This window comes from Diorhabda carinulata, chromosome X (assembly GCF_026250575.1).
Source record: "Diorhabda carinulata isolate Delta chromosome X, icDioCari1.1, whole genome shotgun sequence".
Lineage (NCBI taxonomy): Eukaryota > Metazoa > Arthropoda > Insecta > Coleoptera > Chrysomelidae > Diorhabda > Diorhabda carinulata.
The window spans coordinates 22,216,476-22,238,621 of NC_079472.1; the positions used below are offsets into that span (position 1 = coordinate 22,216,476).

The 22,146-nt window shown below is 31.5% G+C and overlaps 1 protein-coding gene across 1 annotated transcript; it reads right to left on the reverse strand.

Annotated features, from left to right (window-relative positions):
- Nucleotides 1-676: 676 nt before the first annotated feature.
- LOC130901858 (protein hairy-like) lies at nt 677-18,847 on the reverse strand. The gene is made up of 3 exons (XM_057813492.1): nt 18,609-18,847; nt 11,136-11,231; nt 677-2,162 (listed from the first exon to the last, which is right to left on the reverse strand). The coding sequence occupies exons 1-3, from the start codon at nt 18,735-18,737 to the stop codon at nt 1,530-1,532; spliced, it is 858 nt and encodes a 285-aa protein (XP_057669475.1). The 5' UTR covers nt 18,738-18,847; the 3' UTR covers nt 677-1,529.
- Between the last annotated feature and the right edge of the window lie 3,299 nt (nt 18,848-22,146).

A 22,146-nucleotide genomic window follows, 5' to 3' on the forward strand; every position in this document is an offset into this window, starting at 1 on the left:
TTTGATATCGAAGTCCCAGCATTTTTCCATTTTTTTCAATTATTGCAAAAGACACTTTTTAAGAAACCTATTAACAAAAAATTGTGATCATTTTTGATAACGCCAAAAAAAAATTCAAGTTTTTGTTTAAGCGCTGACGCGTATCGTTCGTTTTGATATCGATTCCTCAAAAGTTTTTCAAATTTCCTTCAACATTGTTTGTTAATAGATTCCTTATTAAGTGTCCTTTGCAATAGTTGAAGGAAATTTGATAAAAATTTTGGGGCATCGAAACCATTTTGGGGCTTCGGTTCAGAATGGTGAAATATGTACAATAACACACGTTTAAAAAATTTTTATCCACTTAATTTTCAATTTTAAAAAAAATATTTGTGGTAGAAATTCGTGGATAACTTTACACGGACGATATCGAGCGTGCCTCTGCATACGCATACCGTGTATGTGTATCGTGACCTTAACCATGTTAAAATATTGTGCACAAGGTCAGATCTAGTATAATCAGTGTAAACTGTCTATAAAATAGGTAGTTTGTAGTCCTGATCTATTAAAATTAGTTTTATCCAAAATCATCTAGCCTTAAGCGAAAATCCACGTTCAAGGTGAGTTAAGAATTTCTTGGAATACCCAATTATGTTCTATAAACAATATCATGATGAAATAAAAAACTTTTGGAATAGCTTGTATATATTTACTTACAATATTTTCGTTAAATTCTATTCATACATAATATTTGATAAACGTAATAAATTCAATTAATCAAAAATACACATTTTATACAAAAGTTCATATAGTTTATAATATATACATTACCTTAGAAAATTTTTAACTATCGAACAGTTGTTAGTGGCACTTGAAAAAATTCTTTTGGAAGACATTCTTGATCTTGCTGTTTACAAGGCACTTATAATATTCTTACAAATAAAAATAGATAGATATATATGTATATATATATATTATTTTAATTAATCATCACAATTATAATGAAAAATCAAAGTTGTATAGCAAATTTGTCTTTCCAGAAAAGAAGAAACAGAAAAATTTTATCCAGAACCTAAATTTTCTTCAATCAATTTACCAATTATCAAATATACCCATCCAAAAATAAAAAAAAAATTAAATTTACTATTATCTAAGATTTTTATAAATTTTTATAAAAATAGTAAGGGCATACTTTCCCTTAACAGAATAATATTAAAAAATTCTGAGAATTGGAGAAATAAAAATGACAGACTAGCATAAGCTACAGAAAAAAGATGAGATATAGTTAGTTAAAATTTAGGAAAATGTTAATACTGATTTAACGTAATCTATTATATCACAATTTTTTTTCTCAAAATACTTCTACAAAAAAATATCTATCGATGAATACCAACCAGTTTTACAAGTCATATATTAAATTTATTGCACAATTTACAGACTTTTCGAAATAATGAAATTGCAAACTAGTTAGTGTATCAACCTCAAACTTATCATAAATCACTGAGCCGTAATATCAAACAAAGGCTCTTCTTCAAACTGAACTAAAAGTTTTACCAAGGCCTCCAAGGTTTTTCTTCTATAGGTTCCGCCTTTCTTACAACAAGAGATAAAGGTTTAGGCTGGCTGTACATGGATTCCATAGGTTCAGGACTATGGCTAGGTGAATAATTAGAATAAACACTAGTAGCGGAGTTCGTGGATGCTGTTCTCTCAGGAACAATTGGTACTAGTAAAGGCACTGCTGGAGAAGAATGTGATTGCGGTTGTAAAGACGCTGGTAGAACTAAAGCTATATCTCCATTAGGTAATCTAGTAGGTACTAATTGAACACCAGTACCATTGCCGTTACTCAATATAATTCCGCTTGTTTGAGGAACTTGTTGTTCTAGAGGTTTTTGCGTATTCGGCAATATATGGACTTGTACTTGTGGTACTTCTTGAGGTTTTGAACCTTGATTTAGACAATTAGCTAAATGCTGTAAAAGTCTTCTTCTAACTATTGGATCTAATCCAGGAAATCGACCGACTTCTGAGGCGCATTCACTGAAACCAGCTCGAAATTTATTTATCACCGATGGATCTGCCGCTGCCGACATAGCGATCTGTTGCCTTTGAAGATTTTGTAAATGTTTCACTGTCATTTCCAAGATGTCAGCTTTTTCTAGTTTCGAGTGTCTTGCAGGCTGTAACAAAAAAAGTTTATGTAATATAACAGTAAAAAGCTACGATAAAGAGAAACGTAAAATTAGATCTTCACCCCGATAGAGTAGAATTTTTTGTTAAATAGAAAGGTGGTAATACGATCATATTGTTGCATTGTACAGTATAGTTGATAGTTATGACCCCATTTATAAAATACCAAAGGCTGATGTGTCTTTAGAAAAGTCAATCGGGCATCTTGGTTTCTACCTTGAATGTCTCTGGGCAAATTGTAATGCTTGCCCTTGTATTTGAAATCGCACTTGTAAGTGCTAAGGACTGATCGATTACTTAGTCCACAGTTTCTTTCTCTTCAAACACCAGTGACATTCCGGATAGTCTGTGATGCCCATAGGATCAAGATGGCGTCTTAGGTGATTATGTCCGGTTAAGAGATAGATTTTATTAGTAAGATAGATAGAAGGCTTTAGTAAATTCAATGTTCACTTTCTTTTGTGAATGCCTACACATATATAGTAGTGCTACATATGACTGAAGAACATCAGAGTGATATTTGTTTATCAATAACAATAATTCATATCAAAGAAGAAATCGTAGAAAGATAAAGACAATATTTCAAACAGTTGTTGAAAGGATAGTAAATAACGATAGAGAAATAACGAAAAATACTGGGTTACCCCAGAGGAACAAGAGAACAGACAACATATACTGGAGGAAGAGAAAACAGAAGGATTAAAAAAATGGTGAAGCTCGAAATGATTTGATTATAGACTCTAAAAGAACTAAAATGAAAAAAAATACTGACATTAACAGTAGAAAATTGGCAAACTAGTGTGATAATTTCCCAATAAAAGCACAGAGACACATGAGAATGCAAAAATTATAGTTGGTAAACTGTATGCAAGGATAATAGAAACAAGGCTGAGATGTGTAAACGTAGAAGACATGCTTCAGACCAATAGATCTCGAAAAAGCTCTAGAAAAGCTCTAGAGAAGATAGACAGGAACGGCATACGGAGTATACTAAAAAAAAAGATAAATGGACGAAGCAAGGTGAGGACACGGTCAAAGTATCGAGAAATAGCCTATGCATTTCATTTAGTAGTAATCACTAAAGACAGAGCACAATGATTAAAAACTGAGGAGTATATAATTCGAGCTTTGAGAACATCAGCATGAAGATAAAGAAGAAGAAAACAGAGACAGTCATTATAAGTTACGACAGAAAAAGGACTTGAAATATACCCAATTGAAACAAAACTGAAACAGGTGAATAAGTTTACATACCTATGATCAAAAATAAGAGAAAAATCGAGGATGAAATAAAGGGGTGGCTAAAAGGCTCTTAAGAAATATTGAAAATACCTTCATTGCAAGGAAGGATATACTGAAATAAATAAAACACAAATTTATAAAAAAGTGGTCACTCCTATCCTAACAAAGCCAAAGAAATAAGATACAGAGCATGGAGATGAGATATCTAAGGAAGGTAGAAAGTAAAACGAGATTGGACGGGATTAGAAATAACTAGGGATGAGTCGATTCTTGAGACCACCGAATCTTGGACATTGGTATCGGTATCGAGAATCGATCGCAAAAAGTTAATACCGAAAATATCATATGTTGGATAATCATTCGTTAAAATATTTGTCTTTGTACAAACAACAGGCTGCCTCGGTACATTTATTGCGCCGACAAAGTAGTTCCATATCGTCTTCGATATATTAGGTGTAGAAAGTAGAAAAATTCTGCTTTTAAAATAACTTGGATAATTATTTTGTTTTTTGATACAATAATCAAAAAGCCAAGAAGCTAAAATTTTAATTGATGATATGATGAGATAAAACTACATACAATTAAAAACGAGAATGTTGCCTTTTAGTGCTGACATTCTTTAATGCAGCTCTGATTTTCCTGAAAATTTATATTTAAGCTCATCTCACCCGCCATATCAAGATCTACGTGGTCGCCAGTTGTGTAATTCATTTTTAAGAGGTGAAAACCACCCCTTATCGAAAAATACCAATATTATTGTTTTTCGTTTTTTTCAATTCAAATATTTTTCGTTTATACAGTATAAATATCTTAACATATTGTATAATAGAAAATTTATATATTTTGAAATATCAACCATTAAAAATCTTTAAAAACTACCCTTCTGATGAAAATAATATAGGAAAAAATATTTTAACGATTTAAAACATTGCAATTTCATTTTTACTGTGAAAAATTCATAGCATTTTAATAAAATTCAATTAGTTATTAATTTTTATTATTCAACCCTTAAAAACTACCCCTTTGCAGAGAATGAAATGAAGGAAAATCTAATGACTTCCAATTTTTAGATTTTGCATTCTTTTTGGTATTATAGTTTCTTCTCTGTACTTGAAGTAATTTTAATTGTCTATACCCTGCCAACGCTTAAGAACCACCCCTTTGATAAGAAATTTTAAAAAAAATTTTAATGACTGTTAATGTTTTGATTTTGAATTTTTTCGGTATACAAGTCTATTTTCCAAACATGAAGTGATTTTTCAATAACTACAAGGGCTTGAGACCCTCCACATTTTATTAATAAAGGGCTGTGGATAAGCAATCCTCGCACTATAATGACAGATTAATTTGGTTATAATTCCGTCAATTTTCATGCTACACAAAAAAATGCAAAATAATTGTCATAAAAAAATGCTTTATTTGATTTTGTATCTCTTATAGTTATGCAGAAAAAATGATCAAAAAAATTTTTTGGAAAATAAAAAAAAAGTGTTATTCAAGTATTTTTTCAAAATTATTATTTTTCAAAATATGCATTTCTAATCAGCTTACAGATGTCGTAAATAACATCCAAATAAAATATTTGAAGCAAGGAATAAATTTCATTTTGATTTTCAATGAAATAGCGATGAAATTTTTTTAGCTTCAAATATTTTACATCATATCTCACTGAAATTTCGGACGAAACAACTTTTATAAGTGGTCATTTGAAAGGTCTTTTTAAGCTCTTTAAAAAGTAGTCTATGACTTTTTTTGAAAAATGTACCCTTTTCCCGTTATTTGAGGTTAAATTCTCAATTACGTAAAACAAAAGCTATTCAAGTCTCTGTAACTTGCTTTAGGTAGAACATAAAGATCGTAAAATATAGCTTAATTTCTTTGTTTTTTTATAAGCTTCATTTTTGTTCATTACACTTTTTTCGATAAAATGAATCATAGCAGTTATACGTAAAAAACTATTGAAAAATGCGGTTTTTTGACGAAAAATCGTACTTTTCAATTGCGAATAACTCGAAAATTATTGATCTGGCGAAAAAACTTTATATGGCATTTTTTATTTTAAATTTGCTGATCTTTAGATTTCTGGGATTACTTTTTGTCAAAAAATGTCCACCCCCGAAAAGGGGTACCATGTAGATCTCGCTTTTTGGATACACACCTATCATCTGTCAACCTGGCCTATTTATTCGGCGACAATTATGTCCACCTCTGCTGTGTCTTCCTTACGCAAGAAAAAGTACATCCACATTTCTCCCTGATATTTATTTTATTTGATAATTTCGACAACTCAACCTTTGCGTATGGCTTACATTTTTTATCATTAGAAATTGCATCATTTATCCCTATATAGGCATAGATATTCTAAAATTGGTGTGTTGGTTGTTCAAAAAAATTATGAATACGTTTCTAGTAAGAGAATTTTTTCAACAAGGGACTATTATACATCGATGGTATCGGTATTGAGAATCGAGAATCGATTTTCTAGATATCGGTATCGAGAATCGAAAAATTTTGATATCGACACATCTCTAGAAATAACACATAAAGAAAAAATTTTGTAACAAGAATGGAAGAGAAAAAATGGGTAGAAAAGTATACGTAGCAAATGCCGCAAAAAAAGTATAAAGGAAGACTAAGGAAAACATGAAATGAGAAAGTTGAAGTAGCGGGATAGAAGATAGAATAAAATATTTATTGGCATGGAATACGACGAAAAAAAAGAATAAAGGATAGTTTAGAAATGGGATACTATATCGTAAATTATGCCTTATTCAATATTTTTCTAATAATAAAAATTTGTTTAAAAAATTATGTAAGTGTAGATTTTGTGAGTTGAGAAAAATTTCCGATGTACATAATCGAAAAATGCTAATATCTTTAACTAACGTCAAGTTGTAAACCTATAATCCAAACAGCATCATTTCTACTACATTCTTTTCAAAACAATAGCAATTACCATTGCAGATTTAATTTTTTTTACGTTTACTTTACCTATTTGAACTATGGCACGTCTGCCCGAAATTTATTGTGCAAACAGAAATAATGTAATTGTTTTCAATACGGCACATTTTTATTACGTGACACGTGTTCCCCTATAAAGAAACCGATAGGAATTTTACCTAAATTATAAAATCACGGATTCACTTATCCTGTCATAAATTACTTTTATAATTACAATGATATGGTAAACATTCAATTGTTTTGAGTCTAATGTACACAACTGATTGACGCAAGCACAAGCTTTCCGAGATGTTAAGAATGTCAATGTTAAACGCAAGCCATCACTGTTTGTTCAGACAAACAACAAATTGCTAGTCATGACTTTTGATAGATATTATGTTAGAAAAAAAAATAAAGCGCGTGTTTATTATCAATGTTATTTCCAGTTTTAATGGACTAGTGATACCACTATCAATCGAATTAGTTATTCCTTACATAATTTAGCGCTATATATAATTCCAGTGTACGATAATTTGACCGAGAACCTTGTGAAAAACTGTAACAAACTTGATATTATATTTCATTTAAACATCGGGAATATATCAACGGGGAACTTTAGAAAAAATAACGAAACTGGACAGTCGCAGAGTGTATTTGATGGACATAGGACTTAAATTTCGAATTTTCCCATATTTTTTATCAAGCTGTTCTTTTCAGTTTCTATTATCAATGTACATTGTCAGTTTTTTTTAAATGACCACCCATGAAAAATGTCCTTTTGTTAAAAAAAGTACCACAACTCTTTTGATGAACCAAAATTAATGAATTCTCTTTATTATGATAATTAAACTTAATTATCATAATTTAAGTTTATGCAGCTTGAACTTTCATAGATTTTTAATAAAAATCGCCCAAAAATCAACCTACACAGAAATTAACTAATAAGGTTTAAAGTTTAGTTTCCGTTGTCAATTACCTGCGAGTTGGTGCCGGTTTATAAGAATTTTTTTTTCTTTCTTTTTTTTTAAATATTGTCCCTATAAATTCCAGTTGTTTTATTTTAAATGTTTGTTTATACTTTATGAACGTACGATTGTCTTTAATTCTCATGAATTGTAAAAAAAAGTCAATAAAGGAATGACATTTAGTTAATCGCAATATGAATAAAAATCTGGGCGTTTTCAATATTTTCACAATAAACCGTATGAGTTTCACTGATAAAACCAGTCATGGACTCGGAAATATTCCTAAGAAAAAGGAGTTCTGTGTGCGTACAACATTTAATGTAAAATAAATGGTAGCTACTCCTCTTATATGGAAAAGGGGGGTTTTGGTTTGTTGAAAAACACCATAAAACCTTTTTATACGATTCCTCCTATCAAAAACGTGACCTAGGTGAAAGTTGCTGGAAATAGGATGTGGAATCAATTTACTAGGGCCACCCTGAACATCAAAATTGAAATTTGAATTTAGAAATTGATTAAAAAATAATGGGGGTTTACGTTTAGGTTTTTTTCGTACGGCCAAAAGTCTAACATTACAACTACAATGTCCAATAATTTGATACAAACTGCGAAAATGCAATTTTTTATAACTATCCAAATTTTTGGTTTTTAGCATTTGACCACCCAGGGAACCTACCCAAAAAATTTGGTTCTAGAGGAATAATCCACTTCAGAGACTTCAGACCTCCCAAAAACATGATAGTGGTGACAGTCCATCCGCCACCAATTAAAATCTGTCTACATACAGGGAGACATCTCAAAAAAATCTGATCGGAATTAAATCTTTTATGGGTTTCTGATGAAATACAAAGGGTCTGTATTTTTAATTTCAATCTGAAATATTGCGGCTCCTAGTGGTCCAAAAGATTTCCTCATCGTTCACTTGCCATTCAAAGATCAATATACATATACATACACTCAATGTATGTATTGAGTGATTTACATACAAGTGATTGATATTGTGACATCACGTGATATTTTCAATGATCGTGGAATTATTTCTTTCATGTTAAACATTCGTTGTTTTGTGGTAAAATGAAAATTCACTAGATATTTTGATATCGACTGGAAACAGTTTCAAATTAAATCTATAAGACCGTGATGATGATTTTTTCTGTTGGTTTCTCTAGTATTATATTAAGTCTCCTTAAATGACTTTTTTTTATTTTCAATTTATCTACAAAATGTCGTATACCACACCAAAAACAATCAAAAGTATTGAAGGACATCTCCAGAAGTACTGAAACCAATTTTAGCGAAGATGTTTGCATGACCACCTAGAGTCACGACATCGAAATCGTTAATTAAAATAAAATCACTTCTTCGACTCTTGGTCAAGGACTTACAAATCAATAACCTGAAGCATCCGCATACTAACCAAGAGAAAGCAATTAGGTCTAAAATTCAGCAAACTGTACTGGTTAATAGGTCGAAAATCTCAACTAACAATCAACAACAAGCTGTTAATATATACAAAGTCACATTTAAACTCATCTGGAGTTATGGTATTCAACTATGGGGCACTGCATCCAACTCAAGTATAGCAATTGTAGAAAGATCTCAATCAAAAGTACTAAGAATTATTGTAAATGCTCCATGGTATGTACCCAAAATTGCCACTGGGTGATTCTCCTACAAGACAGTTGATATTGCTTTAAACCATTTGCAACGTTTATTTTGTATAGAAAACATTCGTTATTCGTGAAATTTGTTCAACTATTCCAATGCAAGGCATTATTTTATTTATTTTTCGATTATTTCGTTTGGAAAGTTCAAGTAGTCATCCATAAACTGTTATGTTAAATAGTTTTTTAGCTGAATATACGTCGCTCAGCATGGGTTTACGGTATGATTCCATTTTTCAATAAAAGTTTTCCATCAAATGTTATTCAAGTACATATGTTCTATTATTACTATCGATGTTTTTTATTTCTTTCCAGTAGTTTCAAATTCCCTCGATCTAAATCATTTCTAGTTTAGTGACAAAATACTTTATAATCAATTTTTTTCCATCAAGAAAGTTCTGCTAATACAAATACAAATGACAGTCAGACGGTAGAATATTCATTTAAACTTCAAATTAAGCTCAGTCAAGTTTTGTCAAGTAATCGAAGGTATGTGAGGTCTTCCGTTGTAATATAATAAATTCTGATTACTTTTATTATGTATATAATTATCTTCCAGTCCCACCATACCCACAGCATCACAATATATAGTCCTTCATCTCACTTGACCACGCTTCGAACACAATCCTTTGTATTTAACATTCCTCATATTTTATCAATTTCCATCGCTCTTTATTTTGTGAGGTCCATGCAAACATCGATTTTTTTGTATAATAGAATGATTCCAAACAATATGGATGGTCAGTACATCAGCAATGTCTCGACAATTCACATATCGATTAATTTGAATAGCAGATGATTTAAACAATTCTACATACAGACAACAATAAATGAACACCAATAAGAAAGACCTCAAAATTTTATTATATTACCTAAGAGATGGCGTACGTAATCATAATTCTCCATCATAAAAAACACTCCGCAGACCAATTTGTAAAGACAGTTTAGGAGAATGCATTTCGGAAATTACGCTATCAAAGAGTAGCAAACTTTAATTGCTTTAGATAACATGAAATAGGTTCGGAAGGCCAACAAATTTGACAAAACTCATCTGAAATGGTTCGACCAATTCGAAATAACGGAATATTAGTGCGATTGTGCAAATATTGCTGCAATTTACGTACATATCCTTAAAAATGATACAGGATAATAAATTAGTTATAGCTGCATCCTGTCTTCTACATATACCTAACAAAGGGTTTTTCTTTTTACTTTGAGCCTAAAGTCGTGGCTGATGTTGATAACCACTTAAATCGTGGAAGCAATTATTGTATAGAGTTGAACGGAGACTATTGTGGAAATCAATAACAATCAATTTTTAATGAATTTAGTGACACTAGACTAAAAGATATCTGCCGATTACATTGTACTGTACTCACTACGGTGAGGTATATTCTTTTTTCGATTGGACATTCCAGAATTTTGCCAATTGGAGGCGGTCTTCCTCCCCTTTTTATGTATAGCAGTAATCCAACTTTTTTCGATTCATCTGACACATTCTATCTATTCAAATATTTATTAAACAGAACGCTCAGCACATTCGATTGTTTCTTTGTTCCTTTTTTTTTAATAGCTCTGCTGGGATACCACCAGGTCCAGTAACTCGTTTGTTTTTCGTAGTTTTTAGTGCATTCATCACTTGTTATCCGGTGATTTTTTCTTCTGTACCTTGAACCGTATATAGTTTGGAAGACTGAATAATAAACTCTTTTCTGCTTTCTCTGAGTTCCTTTTTGTAATGTTCCTTCCACTCCTTAGTAGGAAAAGCAACACCATACGCTCTACCATCCTAGTAACCAAAACCAATAAAAATCATATCGATGTTGCATGAATGTCTTAGAGTACTATCAACATATGTCAACGGTGAGGCAAGGCGTTTAGAAAACCGTCTCCTTATATGATTACCACCCATATACTAACGGACTAGTTGCCTCCATCAAGCGGATGAGCAACGTTGCGTGTAAGTACCGACAAAAAATTCTCCCTAACTGCATGGTACGTGAGACGATGTTGGTCACAAATTGAAAAGAATATTTTTGTATCTGATACGTTCCTAGCAATGTCAAGGTATTTTACGGTGGACAGACACCTCAATGTGTCGAATATTGATAGGAGAAACCGGACCTGTCTGCGAAACCCATTGAATACTTACGTCTTTTTTCATAGCATCCAATATGAGGGTCTTCAACTCGTTCAGACAATTATTTATCCTCGCCCTTCGCCTTTTCTCCATAATAGGCTTGTTACTCTGCAAAAAAGAAGAAAGGGAATGAGTAATCATAAGCGGCAAAATCGTGGGAAAGATCTCGAGACATAAACAGTGAAGAGATGAGAAAATTTAAAAGGAGGTTCATATTTTTAAAGAAACAAATCAAATTAATTGTGACATATGATATTTTTATTTTATGTAACAATTGATAGTGAAATATTGGTACGTGTTATTACTAAAGATAAGATGTGTTCTAAATATTCTTGTTAAAGATCAACAGGTTTTCGTCACGGTGAAGATTTATTTCAAGTCAATTAAGACAATTTCACTCGATGAAATTGATTGTAAGTTTTAGAATACAAATTAAGGCTGTATTACGTAAAATTCATCATCGGTAAGATCTGATTTCCTATATTGAAAATACATTGAAGGAAAGCAAAAGTCTATGCGGATTTGATCGACGGGCATCAAAAATCAAAAGGTATGTGGGATACGTTAAGTATATGGATTGGAATAGAAGAGTCTGTAATTTCGAGGGATCTTGGAATATCATTTGTTTTGATATGAATAAGTGTTTGGATAATATTTCTCCAGTGATAAAATAGGCAGCGTCTGCAAACATTAGATATCTCATTCATCTGGTTGATGCCTTCTAGAGCCCCAAAAAGTAGATTGTGAATTTTAGCATCTTTAAACCGATTGAAATATGACTATTACTGAATCATCATTCAGACGTTCTTATAGACCCATTTTTTTCTTAAATTAAATCCTCTCAAGACTACCTCCATATTAATAAGAGTATAAGTATGGTGCCGCAATTTCAAGCTATCGTTATTTTGGAAGTTCCTTTGGGTTGTTCATACTGTTCCAATAACGTTCAAAAGAAATTTATTTTTCAAAAATTCAAAAAATAATAATGGCTAGCACCAAACTTTCCAGCTCTCGCGACTATAATGGTTGTTTGTTTGTTCTCTATTGTATTCGAATTTTTTTTTGTTTGCCACCTCAATATATAAAAATCGCTATTATATGAGTTGTTCTGGCTTAGATTCTTCGAAGATTCTCAACCCTCTTCTGCAACAGTTCGTTTAAAAAAATTTTTTTTTCATAAATTAGCGATTGGTATACAATTTCCCAAACTAAAAAATTTGGTCTCCTATGAAAAATCTGATATTTTTCAATGTACTCTAAAAGCTCTATGTCGTTCTAGAACAAAATAGAACAGAACTGGAGCAACTTGGAGCAACCATTAAAATCTAAGGAGAAGCCAGATCAACTCGAAGCAACCAATATTATAACGATTTCTCGAAATTGAGGTGGCGGTGGAATATTAGTTAAATAATATGATCAATTTTACTTAGATTTCCAAAGAATTATTGTAGAAGAATTGAGAACAGAAACAATTCCAAACGACGATTATAATTGCGATATCTCGAAAGTGTGGGGGTAGTTAAAAAATATTTTTTCTTCAATTACCTCCAGAATTTTTATTCTCATCCCTATGCTCTTTTGTAACAAACTAGAACAAAACGATAACAACCTTCAAAATCTCTGTTACTCCAAAATGCCGTGCCAACTTCTTGGACGTCATAATATCATAAAATCACGAATATGTCAAACATCAAAGCTACGCTATAAAAAGGGTTAAAAAATTTAAGACAGGAGACCACCAAAAGATTAGGATATAATGTGTAGAAAATGCTATTAAGAAGTATGTATATTATGGAACCCACCCTCTATCCGACCCATGATGATTCTAGTTCTATGTACTCTGACTGTCGTGTTGCTTTTCAAAAAATATTTCTATACTTAAATGAAATTAATAGCTTTTGTCTTTTCTGCTTAATCGCTGTGAAAGTTGGCAATTGTAATTGGAAGAACTGTATTTTTTCCATTTGGATATTTTATGTTCCGCCTCTGTCTGGCGCGTGCCGGCAACAAAAAAGTGTTGTTTAAGTACAGTGCCAAGTCGTGTCGGACGTCTTAGAATATATTCTTTCTTTTAATTTTAGAACTAGACTGACCGTGATCAAATATCATTCGTGGCGGGTAAATTAGGATGTGGGTCCACGAGACTAACGGTCTGTCTGGAGTATTTTTGGGTGGCCTCAAACTTATAACATTTTTAATTTTTTTTTAATTCTAATTGGCTGGAGAAAACTTGCTGTCGCGTCATACCATGCGACAAACAATTTTTATCTTTTTCCATTCACTATGTTTATATAAGAAATGATGTCATTGTTTAGCATATAGTGATTATTAAAAAAAGAGCAATGTCGTTTGTAATGACTTGTGATTCAGAAATAGAATAAAACAATTTGTATTTGAATTAACCTTCACAGACCTGTATTCTTTGTAGTTGTGAATGTTTTTGACGAAATCAGGATGTTGAACATGTTGATTGCACCAAATACAAATCTTTGGAGGTGATCGTTATTTATTTCTGAAGTACTACACTTTAGGCAAGGCGCAAATTCAGACGCGTATAGCACGAGAGATAGGACACGTACGCTAATACGTATATTGATGCACAGCTTTCAAATCAACTCGCGACCAAGTGCATCTAAAATGTATGATTCACGACTAAAATTATTATTGTTCCAAACAAGACGATGCTGAAGAAAAATTACTGTTTTATTCCTTTAAAAAGAGAAATTGAAATCATCAAATATCCTGCCGGAAAGAAAATCGAGGGAACGGATTAATATTCATATGGTACCGTAAAGTTCCTTGTATTTCCCTACTGCCTCTATCAACTTCTCCTCTACTATTATTTCACAAAAAAATTTGAAATAACACTTGTTGTAAGAACCATACAACAAGAGAAGCTGTGTACTGTGGGTCGAGGGACAGTGTGACAGATGCTTACTCTCTTTCTTATTGGTACCGTCATATTTAGTACCCTAACTTACACAGTCGTAGGTTCAGCTATCAGTGATGTGATCGTAAGCGTGTGTTTGTGTGTAAACAAATCTGATTGAGTGAAAAGTTTATATTTTACTGTTGGCATTAAGTATTTGTTGAAAATTCCAAAGTGTTATGCTCCTGGACGTAGAAATAAGAAAATACAATTAAATAACTCAATTCACCAACTTGCTTTATACAAACAATTTATTTGGCAAATTGAGGATTTAATAATTTAAATTTACAATTAGTTACACCAATCTGACTGGCGTACTAAACGAATAACAAATTGAATATATTTATGGTTCATTATAGTCACATTAATGATAAATAATTGAAGACGATACTTTAATGGGGTTGAAGTAGAATCTATAATACTGACAGACAGACTAAACATATACAAATTTATAGCAACGATAACTTAATGAGGTTATAGTTCATAATAATAAATAAGTAATTGATTATGATGCACCGCTGTGAAGAGGGTTGTTTTGGATTAGTTAATTATACTGTACTATCTTATCTTTTATTTTTTAATTGACGTCCAATATTAAAAGACCTTATTTTTTATAGCTTCATTTTGATGGTGATCAATGGGAGAAAGTCAGAGTAAATAAGAAGAAAAAATTGAAGAGTAACGCTCTTCCTACTATATTTTGAAGACAAACTAGTGATGCAACAGGCGATTTATTTTAGTAACAGAAACATTTTAGTGGATTATACTATATTTACAATTAGTTTCATGTAAAAGTTACTTCTAGATTTTATTAACAAAATCAATATTTTTAAAAATAAACTTTTACCATTATCAATTTTTATTTATAATACTTTTGATTTTTTATTCAATTATTTGAGTATTTTATTTGTGATTTACTAAGAATTTTGAATAAAAATGATTAGTTTTCACACGAATTATCATTTTATTATTTTACTTTATCAGACTACTGCAAATTCTATGAATAAGAAAATTTTCTGATGAAACAATTCATGTGCCAAAAACTGTATGATTATTTTTAAATAATTTGGCATGTGGCACACGTCTCTAGGCTTATTTAGGGTTAAAACTACTCTGAGTTATTTCGAATTGGGTTTTATATACTTCTGAGGTCAAATGCATTAAAAAATATGGAGACCTATCTGTTACACTGTCCCTCGACCCACTGTAAAACTGAGTCGTCTACAGCGCCACGCGCCTGTCGCGAGTAGCCCTGCGTAGTGTCGCGTTATCAATAAGCGCTAATCCACATCATCCCGTGACGTAATATGTCACAAAAACACGCGCTGTGTCACGTCATCTCACACTCGGTATAGGTATAGTTTTGTATTTTGTTTTTTTTTTAAGACTTAAACCACCTATTAACATGAAATTTAGCTTTTGCACTTTTGAATGTAATAGTACTTACATGTTTCAATAAAAAATATGGTAAAATATTCAATAATATCAAGTAAATAAGTTTTTACATAAAACATAATGTCATAGAACCTATATATTATTTAACAATGTTGCTTATCGATGGAGCTACAAGAAACAAATATTAAAACAATTGAAAAATTCATGAATAATTAGATTTGAATGTTTTTTGAATGTTAAATATTATAAACTGAATTGAATTTTGTGGCTAAGGACTTACTACAACAATGGCTTGACATTCGCGTCGTTGGTTCGTCGCCTAGGAGTCAAATGATCGTGGGTTAAAGTCGTAAGTTGATTTTACAAGATTTGATAAGGATTTTTTGTAAAATCATTTATTTAAGCTTATAGGCTTACAATCCTACAGTTGATAGATTGAATCTCATCAAAGTCGTGAATAAAAAGGTCAATTTTTTAAAAAAAAACTTGAAAATATTCATTTTAAAACTATTTGTAGTCCTTGTAAACGAAAAAGCATAAAATAGAAAAAATTGGTAGAAATTCTCATTAGAAATTCACTGAAAGATAAAAAAAATTTAGCTTCTTGGTACAATTTGATCTTATTAATAATGGATGCTGATAATGACAAGTGTCATCCTCATTTATTCGTTTTTCATATACAATATAGAACGCGTGTCATGGACGGGGATTTTTCAACTTCCTTCATTTTAATCTAAACGACCTTAGTCGGACTTTAAAAATTTCAAACGTGTTTGAGGTAAACTTGAGAACGTACTTGTTGAATTCAAGTAATTTACATTTAGATAGGAATGTTTAATGATAATAACGTAGTCAAGTCGTGTAACTTGGAGGCATTGTAATAGATTAAATAAAAATTAACATTTTGGTTGCATTAAAGGAATATTTATAAATAAAAGTTTGTAAGAAATTGAAAATACATAGTAGATATGACCTTTGTTTAGAGGATATATCAAAGTGTTTCTTTATACGAATGATTTGACTTCACTATGGCATTTATTTTTCAATACAGCATACACTACATACATTATTTCTCGACAGCGTGATTTTTTGAGAAAAAATAGTTGTGACAGCTGATTTCCAATAGACTAATTTGTCTCTAGAACTATTGGAAAGTATAACGGTACAATTGAAATTTACGAGTGCAAACAGCAACGTAAACCTTAACTAAGATGATCGTGGTGATGCAGGTTTTCTGCGGTTTACCTGCAGCTGTACCCGCGCGCTTCCCTATTACCCGCTTACTATCAAATAGTAAACAAAAAAATTTTAAAATGAAAAACAAAGAACCAAAAAATAAATACAAAAAAAGCTCAAAAAATGTTCCAAATCCTGGAAGGAACCATTTGTTTTTTAGGCAAGTGGATAGATACAGTGGATAGCACATATAAAGTAAAGATACTTAGACATTTGATCTAGAACTCATAAACATCATAAACACAAGAAAGTTATTTCGGGCATATAATGCGAGGTACGAAGTATCTCATCCCTCGCCTGATTATTCAGGGAAAAGTTGGAGCAGAAAAGTTAGGTCGCAAAAAGTTATAGTGACTACAAAATATTAGAAATTGGACGGGACTGGAAATGGAACAACTAACGACAGATAGAGTCCGATTTAATCAAATTATCAAGGAAATAACCCGTTGAAGAAGGCACGGAACCGAAAGAACATTATTTAGCTATTCAGTAGCTTTTGAGTAGATTGAGTAGAGCAACCGTCTGTTGAAAATTTTAAAGAACTTCATCAATAAATCTTCGCAGAATGTGTAAGTAAATATGCTGATTCAATGGAAAAGGTCCGATGATTCATTCTAGCTCTAATGGCACGGCTCACCAATTATCCTTTTACGGAATACTGCCTTCTTGGTTTAAATATAGACAGATTTGGGAACCTAATTTCTGGTAAGATACTTTCTGCTTTTTCGACTATGTTAAAAAAATCAACTTCCGTGGAGATTCAGCTATTCTTGCGGGTTTTTAATGATGAAGGAAAAAGTTTATCTGTGGAAATCTACAGAAAACTCTATATTCCTCAAAAAACGAAAGATGCAAATCATTCTTAAAACTCGTAGCATCAAAAGTAACCTTTATTTCAAATTATTATAAAAATTCAAATAAATAATTTGTTAAACTTTTATTTGTCATTTGGATTACAACTTGCACCTAAAAATACAAACAAAACTCTTCGTTTGATGTAAAAACGATTTTCTTTATACTCTGTCAGATTATGTACAAATGGTACAAGTATTTTGCAAAACGTTCTTATAAATTCTTGAATTATTTTAAGATAATTTCTTCTAAGTCACGTTTAACTGAAAATTATTTTCTGGATTTAATATGATAACCTCACTACCGATCCTTCCGTTCTTTTTCGACCTCCTCGAGACCACTATCTTAAAAAACACAACCCAAACTTTTACTATCTAAGTTAGAATGCTCCAAGCAAAATCTCTTCAGCCCCTCTGCACGCCATCGTCGATAATTGCTCAATTACGTTTTTTCCTACAAGCTAGTGACCTGAGTATAGTTCATACATTATAAAATTTTATACACGTCATCAATGACGTATTCAGTTAGAAATTGGTTCAATTTTCGAAGAACTGTATGAAATTATCGAAAATATTCTTAAAAAATTTCGAGGAAGCGGGAATCCCTTCATTTTCCACTTGTATAACTTTCAATTAAAACACAGAATAGAAAATTGTTATTTAAAATTTAAAACGAAAACGGAAACAAAAATTAAATAAATATGAGATGCTCGAAAAGCACGTTCTAAGTTAAATCAAAAATCCTAATTTTAAGAACCTATCTAAAAATAAACTTTGTATTTAAACTAGCTAGCTAATGGAGAAAAGTATAGTATGCATACTATAAATTATTTATATTATATTTAAGACATAATTTTGAATTTTAGTTAACAGATGGATACCTTTGACCACAAAAAATAAACACCAACAATATTTCAAAAGATTTAACAAGTTCTAATTGAACAAAAATGTAATAAAGTTGTATAGAAATCTTCAAAAATGGATTTAAATTTATTTACCTTCACAAAATTATTCGCCAAAGTTATTAATAAATAACTTTTTTCTAATTATTGAAAATATAATAAGATGATTTACCCTTCTATTATCACTAATCCTCCTAGCAATTCCATTATTGTCTCCCGTACTGGGTGTACTAGGCGTCGGAGATATACTGCTCGTTTGAATCATTGTCGTACTAGTGACGGAATTCGTCGTAGTAACCATCGTAAACTCACACTCTCACGCTCACAACGTTCTAACACACCGACTTATCAACAACTGATTGCCGAACGCTACTTACTACTACCACAGTACCACTACTATTCAAAACCGACGGTGAGAACAAAATACTGCCGCATTGCAAAGTTATGCGGGATAAAGTTTAGTCCTTCGTCGTATCACGATCCAGCATCCTATTCAGATCGCGACGTTGCCACTTTTTTCTTTTGAACAAACAAAGAAAAAGTTGAATAAGATTTTTGAAAATTTATATTTGGAAATGACTTCTGATAACGTAAATAGTATCAGTGGTATATAGGCATTCTATTAATTTATTTTTTATATTTCTTCTATTATATTTGCCTGAAATTACTGAGCATGGAAGAATCTTTAAGACCTCGAAAATATTGAAAATCGTATTTAAAGCAAATACTGTGCTATGCCGAAGACGCCATGTTATGTGTCAAAAAATAATGATCTTCAAAGATTATTAATACCTTCAATCTCACATATTGACGACAACATTAAAAGAGCTCATTAGATGCAAATTAGGACTGGAACTTACATAACCAGTCATGGAGAAGTACATAACGAGGTGAGAGATCTAAAGAGATTGAGTGACAATCTAGAGTAAGGTTGAGGAAAGATATCGAAGGAGAAACTAAAAAGACATATTATAAGAGAAAAAAGAAGAATTATTTAAAGCACATGTTATTCGTTACAGCTTTGTATCAATATAAGTTGACAAAGATACTCCTCATTTTTTTAAAGATATTATCTTATACATCCTAGTTATTTAAAGTCATTTTACTGAAAGGAAAAAAATTTTATTACCTAGCTTAACTTAAATTTTTCAATATTAGCAACGGTGTGTGATACATCAAGCTCGGCGCGTTCCCATGCTCATTCGGCATAGCTCGATGTCATTCGGTCTTCTGGCATACAATTCGATGCTTACTTGTTCCTAATTATCGTTAACGAATTACTACGTTGCCAAGTATATACGATTTGTTGTGATTTTTAGAAGACTACAGAAAATTTGAATAAAAATTGATATAATTCCAACTTTTGTAGTTTTATGTAATTTTTCATTGAATGACTAATTTTTCCTAATGCTATAAAATTAAAATGAATATGGAGAAAGTACGAAAGATTCGTCGCAGTGACAACGTTAATATAGTTTTATTCGCCAGTAAGAGAAATATGTTAGTTTTGCTTTAAACATAAAGAACATTTTATTCAGTTCCCCAGTTATGATTTGTGAAGCCCTTTTATGTTAAACTCGCGACAAAAATATGCAAAGTGAGTAAATATACATGGTTACTAAACAATATCGAAATTAATAATACCTGGAAAAAACATAGGGGGCTTAGAATAGATGATATATAAAAGAACTAGTCAATTAAAATTATGAATAGAGATATGACAACATCGCGTTAACTACCTGTTGGTTCCCTTGTCATCTAAATAGCTACGGATCATCGAAGCTTAGCAAGCCATGAGCCATCCTGTGTTTGTGCATTCACTTGTTTCGGCTTTGAATGTCAACCTGCTGTAATATAGGTCGTTAGAGGTTGTAATTTGAGGTTAGGATTTTTCATTCAAGGTTGTTTTTAAAAAAATTGTTCGTGAACGTGTCATTTCTATCAGACACGGATATGTATTATATTAGCTAACACTCTATTCGGATTTAATTTAATCTTGTTTATATTATAAAAAATATGGGAGCTAAATAGAATTACGTAATTATCATGATTTTATTCAATTAATATACAATTGAATATAATCCTTTTTAAATATAAATTGAAGTTATTGTGATGTTTGAACATATGAAACGACGAATTTAGTAGATTTTAAACATGATTTTATCAATTTGAATACCCTCAAAATCGAATTATTATAAATACATTTTTAAACTCCTTTGTATCATCTTGGCTGATGTGGAGCGTTGAGGAAAGAAAAAAACTAAAGTTAAATAGAAGAATTTTGTCAAATGGCATCAGATGCCGTTAGAATTGAAATTATATATAATAGAGATCCTATAATCATTACATCACAATGATTGCTTGGATATTTTCATGCGAATGGAATGAATCTCCAGTCGCAATGAAGCGTGGAGTCACAGCGAGGCGTTCACCTGCTGGAAGAGCTTGTTGTTTTTAGAAATTTTGGGTTCAGTAATTCTAAGGAGGATCTCAAAATCAGTTACATTCATCCTGAAGAAGTTGCAGAACCCTACGTCATTTTTGTATTCTAGATTCAGCTCATCGGCTTGATCAAGAAGTAAGTCTTTCATAAATTCGCTAGTCCTGTACTTTTTTCGGCTATTGAGAATGCTGGGGCGAATCCAATATCTTCGAGAGCGACGACATCGGCTCTGACGAGCTGCAAAGCAGATGATAATAGCAGCAGCTGCATCCAGAATCCCATCATCATCGCTTATCATTGTTTTGCACGAATCACGCAATTCACGCTCAATGCTGAAATGTTTTTTCACAACTGCGCGGTTCGGCAATAATTCGGGACGTCTATACTGTACAGTCCGACCCAAATGGGCCGAACCAAACATGCCGCTCGGCATAAGCCGAACGGTCGGTCTATTTCGGCATAATGTGGACGCTCCTCAACAAATTCAGATTCACATCTATTAATTACACCATACTTTTTTTGAAGGAAAACAAACCTATTGTTTCTGATAATAGTGATATACTTTAATCTTATCTCTATACAAAAAGCATGGTATTTCACCTTTTGTTCATAATTAACGTACATAGATGTGTAAATACTTTTATCTGTTGATGTGATTTTTTTCCATAGTAGTATTTCAAGAAATTATACTGAAACGGACTTAATTTATCAATATTATCGCAACCGGGCTATCATTCTAAATATGTAAATAAAGGAAATTGTTAAAAACTGCATTTTTCATTCTCTCAAATGTGATAGTGAAATTAGAAATCGGCACTAGTTAGTTTTTACAAATCTTGATAGAAATTACTTAATTTAGTGAACCTAACTGATACCTAGAATAAAAAATTATTTCACAAAATAATATTGACCACACTACAAAATAATCTGAAACCCAAGTAATGTTTTTATAATGGGAAACAATCTAGGACTTGACACCGATCAATAAAAAATCCGAAAAAATTCGGAAATTTCCAACAAGAAGTAATATGATCTTGATGAGTTATTATTCTATTTTTTTATTCATAATCACAGACGTAATATGAATTACACTTAATTCCACTGAAAAGGAAATTTCCTTAAAACTGAATCCATTGTTAAACATAGATTAACTAAAACGCCACCAGAGAAAAACTTGAACCGTTTGCAATAAAAAGTAAAACGGAAGAAATACGCAAAATATGATAGTTGATTGTTAATAAGAATAAATAATCCAAAAATATTATTG

What these genes read in the sequence shown, in the direction of transcription:
- LOC130901858 (XM_057813492.1), bottom strand. Translation starts at nt 18,737, where the DNA reads ATGGTTACTACGACGAATTCCGTCACTAGTACGACAATGATTCAAACG. An exon ending in GGATTAGTGATAATAGAAGG is followed by an intron (nt 11,232 to 18,608) that starts GTAAATCATCTT and finishes TCTTTTTTGCAG; the next exon opens with AGTAACAAGCCTATTATGGA. An exon ending in TGGATGCTATGAAAAAAGAC is followed by an intron (nt 2,163 to 11,135) that starts GTAAGTATTCAA and finishes TTTTTGTTACAG; the next exon opens with CCTGCAAGACACTCGAAACT.